We start from the raw sequence: 16293 nt of genomic DNA, 5'->3' as shown, positions 1-16293 counted from the left end.
ACACAATGTACATAGATAGTTCATGAGGTGTTTATTATATCATGTGCATAATACACATATCATCATCATCGGCAATCGCTCGAAGGCTACTCGTGTCAGAACCAACACGCTCAACTTGCTTACCCTTCTCTAAAGCATAAAGGTCCCGTGGCGATAATAGGCTGGATTATATACATATACATGCAGAACTATTCACGGATGCCGTGTTTCTGTTTGGCGCAATGCAGCATACATAAAGAGTTCCCGTGCTGCCCCAAACTTTGTCACGCACGCAGTGTCGTGTAGCTGACTGCTTTTTGCTTTGAAGAATTCTTTAGGGACAATGGTAATGATCCTTAGCGGAAGAGGTGTAGATCTTATGCATGTAGTTCCTTTGAAATCCGTTTGATCTTCTATTTTGGTATGCAATGAAGTAATAGCCAGAAATACAATTTGTTTTGAAAATGACGGAAGTAGAGCCGACGCACATTTTTAGTTTTCAACAGGTTTAACGCCTATCATTATTCTCTCTCTCTCTCTCTTTTTCTCTCTCTTTTTCTCTCTTTTTCTCTCTCTCTCTCTCTCTCTCTCTCTCTCTCTCTCTCTCTCCCTCTCTCTCTCTCTCTCTCTCTCTCTCATTTTGTGTTCTAGGTTTAGTACTTATGTGTCTTAAAATGGCTTAAATTTCATTCCAGATCAAAGATTTGGCTGCTAACTTCAGGCACTGGCACACACAGTTAGTTTCGTTGACAATTATACTCTACATCTATGAGTGAGAAAATAACACTGATCGTTGAAATTTGAATACATCTTTTTTTATTGCAAGTTGTAAGCACAAATCCAAGTACAGTCCATACAGCAGGAAATCAAAATGAACATAATTTTCCGATGACTTCCATCGCATGTATACGAAATGTATGAAAATACAGATTAGATTTCAATATATGGAAGAAACCATCTTACAATTTTTCTTTACTGCAGCACGTTAGAACTGATGATGTATAAATCTAGTAGTTAAGTGCTCTTTGCGACGTTAAGCACGTCTCGTGACGTAGTTCAGAAGATTATTCCATCTCGCCAGAATTACTCTGTCCACCGTTATCAGTCCTAAGCTCCTGTTCGTAACGTACTAAAGGCGAAGGAAACGTAATGTACAACAATAATGCAGATACTCATCAGGTAGTTCTAGAGGTCGCTACCATTAGGTCTTGTGTAGCTTCAAAGGTCGGAGCTGAAATATGTAGTACACGCAATACTTACTTTACTGGTTTCATTTGTCAGACACGGACAGTGGAGATGCTTTCAAGAGATAACCCCAGACGTGTGGTGATTAAGGGCCTTTGACAGTAGCGCACGTAGATTGAGTTTCTAGCCGGATCAATGGCAATCAAGCAGCTTTTTGTACATCGCTGTAGCTGTGGGGTTTTATGTATGTGGATCACCTAGTTTACTGCCCGACGTTTTTGTGCTCGCAATCATTCCGCCGCAGTGGAATCGATCAATAAGATACACGGGAGCAACAGGTGGTAATTTGGTCTTGCGGTTAGGGTTGTTGACTTAGAATCTAAAGGTTCTGGGTTCGAATCCTTAGCAGGCCCCAACGTTGTGGCATTGGGAAAGGCACTTATGCTTGAGTGTAGCACCATTGTGTCTTAAAAATATCTTTGTATATTTCAATAATAAAAGGGCAATTCACGCCTATTTCCTCATTCGGCTCAGGTGAAAATGAGTACCTATGCTATGGTTAGAACGTCCCCTCGGATGGAACGTAAAATTGGAGGCCCCGTGAATCCGGACAGCCATACCTCTAGCACGTTAAATTAGTAGGCATCCTTCCCATTGTGGGTGAATCGAGCCTTATATTTCGGAATGACACAGTTTGTAATTTCTGTGCAAAACTGGCGCGTTACGCCAAAAGCGGTTTACCGCTTATGCAAAACAAACAAACAAAGAAACAAACTTTTTCAAGAACACTTTCCACCCACTATCTGCTGGGCAAAATTTCCCACTGCCGCCGTTTACCGCTTATACAAAACAAACAAACAAAGAATCAAACTTTTTCAAGAACAGTTTATATTACACCCACTATCTGCTGGGCAAAATTTCTCATTAGCACCAATATTAACCATATATGCTTAAAGATGTAATAACGCTGAATGAGTGCCTTTTACACTTTTTACCAACCATTTCAGACGTAACCGCGATCTTTCCAGACTAAACGTTTCCCCAGCTAGTTTCCTGATTATATTAATATTTCTGGGGTCTTAGTCAGCCAAGGCTACCCCGGTTCGTGTCATAGTGGTAAGCACTATCTCTAACAAGATACGTCCTCTTTTGCTCTTTTTGGCCATGTTTTCAGTCGCTTTGCATGCCTTTTCGTCATTCGTCTTCATCACTAGTTGACTACCACAGGGTCCCAAAACTAATCAAAGATTACACTCCACGTACCCTCACAAGAGGTTGGCGTAGTTCCCAGAAAATCACAACACGGTATTCTCCTCAGTTTTGCCGAGTACGCTAGCTCGTTTTCTGCCAAGAAAATAATGAGCCGGAACTTTAACACAAGATCACGGTCGAGCGATGGTTATTTGCACCACGTTTCCATCGATGTGATCAGGTTACACGGACGAACGCTTGGGGAGTTTTGACCAGTAAAGCCCCCACTCACTGGACCCGCGGCACGCTGGCGGCGTCGCTGCGTCCGTAACCGGATTTGTGTTACCCTTGACTTTATAATGGGAAAATCATTCAAAACGTACAAGTATGACCAAAAAGATAACAAAACACATAAAGCTTAAAAAGATTCGTTTTTTGTCGATGAAATTCGTTCAGTGCTTTTTCAATTCGATCGGCCGCAGGGACGCCGCCAGCGTGCCGCGGGTCCAGTGAGAGGGGGGCTTAAAGGAGTCCTAAACTCCAGAAGGCGGTGTTATTTTCCACTAGATTATGTATCAATCAATACATAATCAGCCCACTTTGTACATAATTCCGCTTGTGGTGAATTACACAAGGTGTGTATTTTAAAACAATATGATACTCACTAAACCCCTGCAGACCCTACCAGTGTATTCCCTATGCGTAAACATACATTTTTAAACGTGGATATTTTCGGCGTAAATGAGGGTGGTTAAGCACAATAAGAAGACCAATTGTTAATAACATATACAAGAGCACATAGCAAGAAGATCTTTCTTAACTACCCTGACATTCTTTTTGTAAACTAACTTTTGTAAGGCATTGTCAGGCACATTGTAAAAAACACATAGGCTGAGGGTCACCTGGGGAATTTGGTAGAATACTGAATACCTTTGGATGCGCACGGGATAGTGGGTACTTTATCGTATACTGTAAAAAATATTCATTTCTACTTCCTAAAATTACCATCCATTGGAAAATAACCCCCCCCTCTGGACTTTAGGACTCCTTTAAGTTCGATCCGTCTCATGCACCGCTATTGTTGCACCTCCGCCACCAGTCATACAATTTCAATATCATGCACGATTGCAAGGTATGCTTCAAAACAAAACGAAACACAGGAATTGTAAAGAGATTAGTTTTGTTTTGTTTTGTTTTGTTTCGTTTCGTTTCGTTTCGTTTCGTTTCGTTTTGTTTTGTTTTGTTTTGTTTTGTTTTGAATGCGTACCCGGTAAACCGACTCGTGGCGTAACACACTGGGTTCGTCCTGGAGAGTACAAGCTGCATATCCTTATCCTGATTTATTTGATCCACTCACACCGGGAAGGATCCCTACTCTTTTCGATAAGTGTTGTGGGTTCTTTTACGTGATCGAGGTGTGGCTCTTCTCAAACACCGGACCTACACCTTTACGTTCTATCCAAGCCATCCGGCTCCCCTGCCCTACCACCCCGAGAGACAACATTAGTTAGCTCCTGAGCTCAAACAAAGGGAACTAATTGACTTATAAGCCTACCACCTTGTCTTGACTTGATCATCTATTGAACTATCTTGAAATTATCCTCATCATCAATTCAGGATTTTGTTTTAAAGCCTGGTAAAACCAAATGTTTATTCAGTCACTGATGGAAGACAGCGGGTGCTGGCTGAAACGTCTGACCGTTTCCAAATTTTATCCAGCTACCTTACGATGTTTACACTGCAATGTCTGTTTTGTTTATTTAGAACACAAATATGTACGTCGCTATGTTTCCTAAGTCTTAGATAAACCTTTATTTGAATCGCTAAAAAAAGGTGTTTGATACGTCTGATATTTTCATATATTACTCAAGTATAGATTGAATGAAATTTTATTCTTTAATTTCCTGGATGACTAATATTCAAAAACGATGTTTACACTTGTGCGCTGTACCGTGATTAACAGTTCATGGAAATCCACTTTTGTTCACATCATACGTTCCAGTGAATCGTCGTCAATATGGAGCCTGTGAGCCGCATGTGGGTGGTCACCTTCTCACCTTTTATTAGAACTGCTCCCACGTGAAAACTTTGAACCTTCTTACGTCAACATGGCAATGCGTGGTAAATCCCGGTCACCAGGCATCGCCTGGTGTCGTTATCATGAATGGATGAGCAGCAACACGCCATAACTGACAACACTTATCACGCCTTAACTGACAACACTTATCGTCATAACGTGCTGTTGTATGTGCGTTGGGCTATTGCAGTTTATCGTTTAGGAACATTGAAATGACTCTGGGTGACATCCCCCCCCCCAGATTAAAATACATTGGACAATCACTGAGGCACAAATCTAAACTGTGTGGATTTGTGCAACTGTCACAGTTTGCCAATTTTGTTCAAGAATCACTTACGCATGTTGGGATAGTACCCATAGAATGACTACGTCATCCATCGTCACCCGCATACTAGGTGACGGCCCCCCTGACAGGCAAGGGTTGCTAGTGACGTACTTCCAGCGTCGGTATCACCTTTGGGGAGATGTGTTCTACACTGTGACTTATTCTACAATTCGTGTGTTATTTCCTCCAGGTAAACGTTTCGTAGATATGGCTACTAACACGTTACATATCATATGACCGTTCAGCCCCCAGTTCAGTGCACTTATGCTAGGGTGATTTCCATTCCGGGTCCCGGAACGAAAAAGAAGTATATATCAGGAACTATGCACAAACTATGATCAATACTATTTCTTACGTTTTGTATGTTTTGTTTGATCAAACTTTTCGTTCGTGCAAACCTCCCGACCGAATGCCGGTTTGGAAATTTGACCCTAAGATAGGCTGGGGCAGCCATTTTATTTCACACCACGTCGACCAACTTAGGAATTTACGCCCTTTGACTTGGAAAACCTTGAGTTGTTATCATCGCATATATACAATGTTCACGATACATATCAACCCCATGCTGCGATGTCGCGTTTGATTTCAGAGAAGGAAAGTTTGTAGCAGTTTTGACAGCCGTATACTTAAATTGCTTCTCCTACACACCTAAACATAATACCTTCTGACATGCAGGTATTGATAATAGTGATGATAGGTGTGACCTGTGAAATTTATTACTTCGGTGTCACACGTCAGCGTAGCAAGATTCAGATATTATTTGACAGATGAAAGAACTCTGGCAATCAAAGCTGTTGTTGCCTCGGCTTAAGTGTGTTCGTGGTGGTTAATTAGTAAACTTTGATCTGACGGATCCTTGAGCGATGTTTTTGGAGTACGTCGGAGAAATCTTAAGCTTTTAACGGTGCACACGCCCATTCTTCCGCGATAGGGGTCCGTACTAGTGCGCGGGAAAAAAGTGACGAAAGGGTTTCGAGGGCAGAGGTTTGAGATCAAATTTCTTATATAATCTGCTGCAAAATGACATTACATGCTAACATGTACATGGTTGAAAAGTGTAAGAACTGATGCGGTTTGGGTTTCATTCCATGTGAAAATGCCAAACTTTGCGCATCATTTTGAAGGGAAGGGAAAATATGCCCCCCCCCCAAAAAAAAAAAAATTTTTTTTTTTACTAAAATTGGAGGTTAAAGAAACTCGGTTGCTCTTATAGCTAGAGAGATATCATTTCCATTCACAGTTGTTTTGACTCAGAAGTATTTCATAGGAGAGACGGTTGCTAGATTTGAGGGTCTGCAACCTCGAATTGAAACCCAAAATAAACTGTGGGGTGCACCCTTATGCCCCCCCCCCCCTCACTTGACCCGCGGCACGCTGGCGGCATCGCTGCGTCCTAAACTGAATTTGCGTTACCCTGGACTTTATAATGGGAATGCCGCGGGTCCAGTGAGATGGGGGGGGGGGGCTTTAAGGTTCCTAGTTAACTTCCAGACCTCTTTGAGATGGTGTGTTGCATGCGCCAAGACGTGTTTGGAATGGAAAGCAAGTGCTCATGCTGAAACATGGCGGTGATGTTCAATAATGCCCGTCAAGCTGTGAAGTGCAGATAATGCGACCATAGCTGGCAGCAACGATGGCTGCAGAGATAGGATTCTCTACTGTCAAACAGTGGCAATATGGGGATTTTCCCTCAAAGTGCACGATAAGTCGGGGAGACTATGCCATGAACTAGTACATTTGGATACAGTAGAGTGGGAGGATGCGAGGAGGAAGATGGAGTAACTGGAAACTGGCAGGATGGGAAGGTTGACTTGGAGGTCAAACTTTGTTCTCGCAGGCTATTGTGATGTGAATGACTGGTAGGATGGGAAGGTTGACTTAGAGGTCAAAATTTGTTCTCGCAGGCTATCGTGAAGTAAATGACTGGCAGGATGGAAAGGTTGACTTGGAGGTCAAAATTTGTTCCCGCAAGCTATTGTGAAGTGAATGTTGCTGTTAATGAAGTAAAAAAAAAAGCATGTACAACGTACTCTGTGAAATTGACATGGTTGTATCAGACTGCATATATAATTAGTGTGTGCGAGATTTGCAAGGTCTGATTGTTACGTTCTTGTGGGTATGTAGCTACTTCAATACACTGTCAGTAGAGTGACAGAAAGAGAGTGAGAAGATGGTGTCACCGCAAAAGTGTCAAACTTGCGGTAGTGAAAAAAAAGTGTCAGACATGACAGGTCATGGGGTCAATAGAAGATACTACTTACTCACGTGGAGCTGAGGTATTGTTTTTGATCTGTCTATTTGTCTGCATTTTGACAGTCATATATTCCCCATATGCTAGACACGTTCACCGTAGAGTAACAGGAAGTGGTCAATGGGCACATATAATGTTAATCAAAACCTCATTTGCATAACTTATTAACTAAACATAAATATACGAGAAACTGTGAATATTTCTCGGAGGCGTGAGATCTTCGAACCCTCATTCATGTCTGCATTCTTGGAAACCTATCAGTAGCACATCCTAATACCGACTAAACACGTGGGAAAGGTAAAGATTACATTCCTCTCTATATAATGTATGTTATTATACTTCTTTAGCAACAGCGGAAATAACACTCTTTGTGCATGATTGTATTACCCACTATAGTAGATATTAAAGAACAACATCAAAGTCTGACAGACAATTATAGCCCGTAGAAACAAATCCTCTTTGCCATAGTAATAATCATAGAAATCCATGGGAAGTATAGTGGGTTTATTAAAGCCCTTCAGCAAATGATAGAGGGATTGACTTGCATGTAATAAAGATCTACAGAGAACTTAAGAAAAACATATAAAAACGTGGCAATCTTGCTGTTGTTAAGCATCGATTTTTTCATCAAAACCAGAAAAGGAAAAGATCGAGGAAGAAGTAGGTATATCGACTCTTGTTAGTCACTAGCTAGGGTGAGTGACCTTTAGTATCTGTGGCATGGCCGCTGAGCTCATCAACATGAATGGGACAAGTAGACTGAACAATCACCGTGTCAGAACACGGATTTGTAGATTAGATCTTAAGAGAGCATGTAAAAGAAGCCATGAAGAGACCAGTACATCAATCGTGTGGTTGTCTCAGTCGCGATTTCGGCTGAGTGACCATCAGCGGTCAGCTAGAGATTAGAGGTTGAGACCCGACCGTAAGGTGGACAAATCCCCATGAAATTGGCTATCAATCTGACGGAGCCACATAGGACGGACATCAAGACATATGGAGCGACTACCGGGTACTGGTTGCTGTTCGGGCGGTGTCTGTGCACACTCAAAGAGCAATCAGAGCTCGGTAAAGGTAGTCCCAAAGCCTTCTTGATGCCGTAGGGACAGTGGGTTGTTATCCACTGTGTCTAAGGCACTGTATTGGAAGGTGGAGCCCAACCCTCCCCTTCCGACGCCTGTCGCCTTTTACCTCCCCAACCGAAGTCAGGTACCTATTTTTACACCTGGGTGGAGTGAGGAAAGTTGTGTGCGGCTATCGGAGAGTGGGGGCGTGGTGGGTGGTGAGGGCCAGCGTGATAGTGGGGCCGGTAATGCTCGGGCGCGTGTGCGGTGGGTGATCGCGCTGAATACACAGGGTTTGCTTCCCAGGGTACTTTCCCAAGGGCACAACGGTATTGGTGGTGTGTCGGGGTGGGTTCTGGGCCACACAGTCTACCCGGCCCGATACACCACACGACGCATCCTGTAGTTATCAGAAAACTGCACATAATTGGAAAACAAACGTCCGTTTGGGTCTGCAGCGGAGGATAGGGCAACAAGGGTGGGGCGGGCAAAGAAACAACACCGGGAAAAACAGTCGTTGTTAAAGATTGTCTTTGAGGGTCGGGGACTATGGCTGCAGAACACTGGTCGAGGTGTTGATGTGAACAATCCAGGTCCGTGCAAAGAACCACTTTCTTTCTAATCATTATTCATTGAAATGAACCAAATACCCCTAAAAAGTAGCCTGGCATCCGGTTTATCGTGGTTTGGCCGAGCTCTCTTCGGGGCAGAAGGGGCTTTCCGCCGCCCGGGTAAACTTTGGTACCTGGTAGTAGTTTATAGGCGGTAGGAGTTAATTTGCCACCACGTTAAACTCAAGCAAAACTACTATCGGTTGCCAAAGTTTTCCCTGGCGGCGGAAAGCTTCTTCTGCGCCAAAGAGAGCCCGGCCAATCCACGGTAGACTGGATGCCAGGTTACCTAAAAGGCACGCAATTCATGGACACCGAGCCCGATTTGGGACTACTGTAAACTGTGATCAAGATAGAAACTCCACTACTAAGTCCGTTCACTTTATGTAGGTATATATCAAGATCATTATAATCGTTATATTTGGAATAACCTCTTCTTTAAGCTTCTGGCTGGGACAATATACATCCTACGAGGCGCCGCTGAGCTTAAACATGTCCTCAGGTGGATTAGATACTATTGATTTATCAATATGTATCTAAATCTACGTCAAGGAAATCATCGTTCTGTCAGCTATGATGAACGGCTCGTTCTTAAAGAAAAGGCTAAATCAAACGGCTGATTGGTCAGATGATGCAACTGTGCATCGCTGTGTGATTGGGGTGACCATGAAGGTTTCTTTAGTGAAAGCTTTTACGTAACTTTGTGAAAACTTTTGCCTGCAGCACTGATAAGTTTGTCCGGGCAAGTTATGATGTCAAAATTTTGATAGAGAAGAGAGGCTAGTGATTAGGTGTAGAAAATAGAGCACTTCTAACTAACGGGCATCATCAAATCCTAAAGACTGAACAAAGACTGACTTGATAAATGCCTGTTTAAAACATGGCTACGAAACCGGAGACATTTATGACGATTATATAATGGTTTGAACTGATGCCAAGCGCGCCTCTTGCATAACAAACTTTATCTTACAAGGAGTTGCCGGTAAATGATCTGTGCTTTGCGGTATACCGGTAAATCCCGGCTGGCTGGTTGATTTCCTAATGTGATTTCTCTTCTCCGTGACCTTTGTTTGGCCAATTGTTCTCCCACCTATGGAAGTAACAAGACCAATCGATAGAACACCTGAGAGAGAGGAAGATGAATGATTCGCCGCTGCGGTGTGATATTAGTGTGATATTAGATCAGGACGCTTGGAAAGAAGTCAATTACATCTTCATCCAGTCGCCCTATTTATTCCCAGCTTGACGCCCATTTGAAACATTCTTCACGGCCTACCGAAAGTCTGATAACTCGGTCTCCAGCCGTTAGCAGACAGCGCGTGGGTACACACAAGACGAACGGCGCTCCGCTCTCGAGGGCAGGTTCTTTATGTCGACCGTAGTCTCCCTGTCTGCGCTAAGAATGATTCTGTTAGCAGACTTTTAACGTCACGGTTGACTTACGGCACCTATCAGACGGGAAATCTCTCCTTCCGACATGTCAACAGATCCTAATGGCAAGACGAATCGTGGGTGGTTCGGGGCATGCACCATAGGTAGTTAATAACAGGTCCATGTCTCTGCCAACTGCCATCTTCTCATGTATGGCCACTGCGTGCTTCATCAAAAAACAATCCTGGCCTACCGGCCTGCGCTACGTCTTCCTCGCCTCGCTAACGCTGACCAGCAGTCACCAGCCAATCACATCGCCGCCTACGGTCAAGAGGCAACGTGATTGGTTGGTATCTTTCCCTTCAACAACAGGAGGGGTGTATCTGATTGGCTGACGTCTGGTCAATGCTAGCTCAGCGAGAAGGAAGGATCGCAGGCCGGCCAATACGCCAGGGCTACGACCTTATATACACAAGCGATGTGCATGGCACGAGAGGATGTCAAGTGCAGGCTACTTCAGCTGTCGCAAAGAAGCATATGGACATATTGTAAATGTATTTAAGCTCGCGTGCTTTTAATTTCGGGGTAGGAAGAAAATGGAGCGTTCGTGGTGGTTTTAAGTTCGTGGTTGAGACAATAGTAGACAGGGGGTAGGGGGGTGGGCAAAATTCACGGTGGTTTTACGTTCGCGGCGAAGAGTTTCGAAAAGCGCGAACATAAAACCACCGCGAAAATTTTTGCATTTTCTGTTTGAGCTTGGAACCTGTACCAAGGAGCTTTTATCTGAGTAAAACCTTGATTGTTCAGAATGTGAAAGAGCCTCCATCCTCCAGGAAGGGGAACATCCGGGTCCCAGACATTGCACCCTGGGATATTCACAAAGGCTGCTGGGTAAAATGATACGTTATATGGTGTTGAGCAAAGCAATTGATTGCAGCTCGTCTGGGACGATGTTTTTGGTGAACGCTTAACATTTGAACATTAATATTCCGACTGATGAAGAGGGATTTTTCATAAAAGATCGAAACAAGTAAACTTCGTGTCTCAGCCGTCTTCTTCTGACGCCCAATCGACTATACAAAATATTTGAAACGTTCTTATGAAATACGCTTCGTGGAACGTTGTATATACAATGTAATAGACCAACCGGTTTGAAAACTGGATGGATCCATCTTGGTGACTACTCAAGAATATTCAAGAATATCCCTTACGGAAAGGAGTCTCCACTATGAGGACTACGCTGGCCATTGATAGAATAATTGCCAATTAATGAGAATTTTCATTTGTAGGCATGTTAACCTTCCCATGGACTGACTCTCTTGCATTTGGTCAATTATTGGACTTTTCCCCAAAAATTCTACGATCCGTACCCCGTAGGAAGGCCTGGTGGAGGCTATACGGGAAGTGACACTAGGACGAACGAATGTTTCGGATAGTTTTGATCAGAAGACTGATGACGAAGCAGTATGGATCTCAGTATAAAGATCACGATTGATGAAAATCCAAGTCAAGGTAGATAGCATCCCCGTGGTTATCTAATGCTTTGGTTCCATTTCTAATCCGGGGCCCGGCCACGCTGTTTTCGAAAACGATAAATGCATATCAAGAAAATACGCAATGTATGGTTGGGAGTAATTTTCTCGAGTTTGGTGTTTTTTGTTGTCTTTTTTATCATATGTTTCGCTCCCACAAGCTGCGCGGCCGATGTAGAGCCAAATCCTTGAGCTGTCAAATACGTGAGAAGTCAGCTACTGCACCTGAGCACGACAATTGGGGGGGGGGGGGATTCCAGTTTACGTGTGAGGGGCACATGTGTGGAGTTAGGGCTGGAGTCTATGGGGGCAGGGCAAGATTTACAGGTAGGATTAGGGTAAAGATTAGGGCTAGCGTCATGATTAGGATTAGGAAGGGTTTTGAACTTTAGTTAGCGTCATGGTTCTTGTTAGGGTTAGACGTATGCTTGAAAATTACCACGTTCATCGAATGTTTTGCACTTTGAGTTCTCCTCTCATGTATACTGGAATCCCCCCCCCCAAAAGTGTCGTGCTCAGGTGCAGTAACTGACCTCTCTCGTATTTGGCAAGCTCACAAATTTGTCTTGACACCGGGCCTCGTCTCCTGATATTTCCAGGTGTACCCATTTCACAGGGAAGTTTGCGATCTTTGCCAACCCACGGCATTAAAATTTCTGCCCACGAAAAAGCTAATTCCAGCCCAACGAGCAAATAACAAGGCAGATATAGTTTTGGTGATCCTCTCTTTTGTACAAACCCACACTTCACCGGTTGGATTACCCTCCTCTTGTATTCCCGGTTGTTGCCCTTAGCTCATGGAGACAAACGAGAGGAGAAGCGATGATGAGTGAGCGCGCACCCCGGGTAATGTGGCCGCCTAGTAGAGCGGCACTTTGCCGGTCTTGTTATCTCACTTCACACGCGCTTTCTGACGTCAGGAAAATGGGGGAGCATCATCATTTATTTTACATCCGCAGCATAGACTGCGGCAAAATAGATAATAATTCTTTAGTCCTTTTCAAAGTACATGAACCCGAATAACTTTCCCTCGCAACAACTAACATGAAACCTTAAAGGTAAAGGTTAAACTACTCTCCAATCAAAAAAATTAGACTCACCGAAATTTCAAAGTGGATCACTCAGTCGTCTTCAGCTCTCTGAACAAATTGCTCTGGACACGTGACTTGCCACACGTGTGACGTCAGCAGTGGGTCAAAAAGTCGTTGAAAATCGATATCGCCCCCCGTCTCTTTTCAGAGAAGGTTGGTGCCCCCTGGTGTACAGATGGCCTCCTCTACTCCTCTCACAACCTAATTCGGTCACGTGACTTGCGCACGTGATGTCGGCAATGGGTCAAAGGTCATTGGAAGTCAATATCACCCCCGTTTCGGCTGATACAAAGTTGGCGCACCCTGATGTACAAATGGCCTCCTTTACTCCTCTAAAATGGCCTCCTTTACTCCTCTCAAGTAATTTAGCTCGGTATCCAGAAGACTGAGCTATGAGTGATTCAGTCAAAAATTCCGGTGTGATTATCTCCATGAAAAAAGGCTTTTTCATGGAGTACTGTTTTGCTTGCGTTTGGTGTTTGTGTGTATGTTTGTGTCACCGGTCGCTTAAAGTCACCATAACTGTAAAACCTGTACATGGATTGAAATGATTTTTGGTATGTGGGTGGGTGTTAGGTGGAGGAAGGTCAAGGTCGATTTTGGGCCTCCTAGCATGTGTGACTGGAACTGCAATGGCGTATTTGATAAAATCTTAAATGTAGAAGAACTGAAGAGTGGATGGACAGATCGTCATGTTCTTTGGTACACAGGTAGGTTAGACCAAGTTGTACACACTTAAGTGCAAACTATGCAGATGAGACCGAATTTGCATAAGTAAGGAGGTAAATCGTTTGCATGGGTGTCGTCGTATGCTTAAAGTCAGCATAACTGTAGAACGTGTAGATGGATTGTAGTGATATTTGGTATGTGGGTATGCGCTGGGAGGAGAATGGTCAAGGTCGATTTTGGGCCCCCTGGTTTGTGTCCCTGGAACTGCAATGGCCTATTTGTAAAAATGTTCTAAAGGGGTTTAACTGAAGAGAGGAACAACAGATTTTCATGTTATTTGGTACGTTGGTAGGTTGGATGGAGATGTACACACTGAAGTTCAAATCATGCGAAGTTATTGTGTTTGTGTGTGTGTGCGCGTGTGTGTAAGTTTGTGTCACCGTGTTTGTATGTATGTGTCACCGGAAGCTTAAAATCAGCATAACTGAAGAACGTGTGGATGGATTGAAATGATATTTGGTATGTGGGTAGGTGCTGGGAGGAGAAAGGTCAAGGTCGATTTTGGGCCCCCTGGTATGTGTCACTGGAACTGCAATGGCGTGTTTGTAAATATTTTCAAAGGAGAATAACTGAAGAAAGGAGCGACAGATTTTCATGTTATTTACTTGGCAGGTAGCTTAGAGAGGGATGTATACAATGAAGTGCAAATTATGCAAATTGGAATTAATTTGCCTAAGTAATGGGAAAATCTATATCTGCAGTGTTGGCCATTGTGGCACTTCTAACAGCTGTTGATAGCGAAAGTGGGTCACTGTGGAACCTGAGCCCCTGACAGCTGCAGGTGGCCGGGGGTCATACCATTGAGCGATATAGAATGGGGGGAACTGGTTTAATACAAAAAAAGTTTCATGGAGATTTTGGGTCCTAAGACTCTTGTTCCTCCTTTTTTTAGTAGTCGCAGACCATTTTAACCTTTTGCATCATGTAATTTACCAATTCACATGAATTTCATGCTAACATGATAACTGTACATATCTCTAATTGTCGCAATCAGGCTGTATCTATTCCGATTTCTTCTTCACGGAACACGTTCTGCTCTATTACAGAGAACATGGTTGGAGACGTCATGTGCAGAGTGAAGAATCTGGCCCAGGGACTATCGGTAGCGTCTTCTGTCTTCACCCTGACGGCGATAGCGGTGGATCGGTAAGGTCTCACTTCTTTATTAAAGGCAACCAAAGCAATCTTAGGGACAAAAAAATGAAAGCAGAAAAAAAATGCTGAAATCTTTATTGTAGTGATATTTACTAACACTGTCTAGCACATTTGTTTAATAACTTCATACTTTGAGCGTGCAAAACATGCCATACGATGATCCCCTTAGTTTCGTTAGCCTACAAAAACCTCGGCGATTTTCAGTGAGTTCTCACATTACAATGAAGTCATATTTTTTGCATCATGGACGTCGCTATACATTGTGATGGTGTTGTTTGAACTTATCATATACAGAAATGACTAAATAAATTGACTTTGAAAATCCGATTTTCGGGCCCTCATATGGCTTTGTTTGCTTGAAGCAAATTGAAGATGAATTTCCACTCACTTTGTCATGAAATGCTCTAGATATGATGTTTTACGAAATAAGTTATTCACATTTCTCACATCAATTGCAACAGATTTTAAGAGTCCCAATGCTGCAGGCAGATTGGAATATATCTTTAGATGAAACAACCCCCATAATGCAAAAATAGGCAAATATATAAAAAAACTGCTTTGTCATTAGAATAAAACAACGAATCTCATGGTTAGCCCCACTCGATCGATTGTAACACTATATCAAAGACTAGCCCTTATTGTATTAGTAATTAGGATGTTAAGTTTTATTTCGGCTGCTGGGCTATTTTTGGACCCGGTCGGGACCCCGAATTATTTTAACTTGGACTTAAAATCAACTCGGGACCCAGTAACAAATATACGCCGTGAGCTAATCGTGCGAGCACCGGGAGGTTTGTGGCTTCGGGGCCCGGCCGGGACTACAAGTCCGATTCAAGGCATTGGTGTATGCTGCGGGGTAGCCCTGTGTAGGAGGATAGAGGTCTAGACAAACTCCTTTTGATGAATTCTATGTTCTCTCTGTGACCATGAATATATATATATATTCTATATATGTCAGAATGAAACCAATTTTGCTTGCTCGCTTCTATTTCACACAGGCTTACTTCTCAAAACAGCTTCGATGGCACTATGCCAACTTTGCAATTTTGCACTTCATCTTCGTGACTAAAACCGCAATTGTCGATGCACTAAAATGAATCAACGTACGTCAGACTTAACAATAATATATCGACAAAGCCTTGCCCCTCTAAAAGTACCAAAGGATATCTGCGATGACCTGTCAACGTGAAAATCTGCCTTGATGCTTTTACATTGCCCTGGTCGATACGGTGGATTTATGGAAGGCCGGTGAGAAATATCCTGGATAGAGATGGGGCAGGGAGATAAAATATCATATAGATGAATAAGGTGACCTTTGAAGATGTAACGTGAGGTATTCTTCATCGGTGGTGGCGTTGTGGGGTACGTATGTGGGTGCTGCTACCGTTGGAAAGGCTCCTTATAAACCGAAGACCAGACCCTTGCGATCTAGCCCCGCCAATTGTAAGCTCCTCGCAATTCAGCCCCTGGCTGCAAAGAAAGAGTACCCATCTAATAAAGCTCAATAACACATGTAGCTCCTTGATAGATGATTATGTAGCCATTCGATAACGGTGAGTATGGCGTACGACGTTCCTGTATTATGCCCAATCTAACTGCGAGTTCGTAACACAACGGACGATAAAATTGTACCATCCTACATCAACTCGTCCTCCACTTTTACAGCCATACTCGTTTCCAACGCTTCCCCTCTCATTATCATCTAATATTGCACGTTTCGTCTTCCACAACG

At 43.3% G+C, this 16293-nt stretch overlaps 1 protein-coding gene across 1 annotated transcript in view; it reads left to right on the top strand.

The window, feature by feature from the left end:
- Positions 1-16293, top strand: part of LOC136447428 (neuropeptide FF receptor 1-like) — a 43407-nt gene that overhangs the window by 14532 nt on the left and 12582 nt on the right. Inside the window, exon 2 of the mRNA XM_066446345.1 lies at positions 14453-14552. Within this exon, the coding sequence (XP_066302442.1) occupies positions 14453-14552 (100 nt within the window). The remainder of the gene's footprint in view (positions 1-14452; positions 14553-16293) is intronic.

This window comes from Branchiostoma lanceolatum, chromosome 1, assembly GCF_035083965.1.
Source record: "Branchiostoma lanceolatum isolate klBraLanc5 chromosome 1, klBraLanc5.hap2, whole genome shotgun sequence".
Lineage (NCBI taxonomy): Eukaryota > Metazoa > Chordata > Leptocardii > Amphioxiformes > Branchiostomatidae > Branchiostoma > Branchiostoma lanceolatum.
This window is presented reverse-complemented; position numbering and strand designations above follow the sequence as displayed.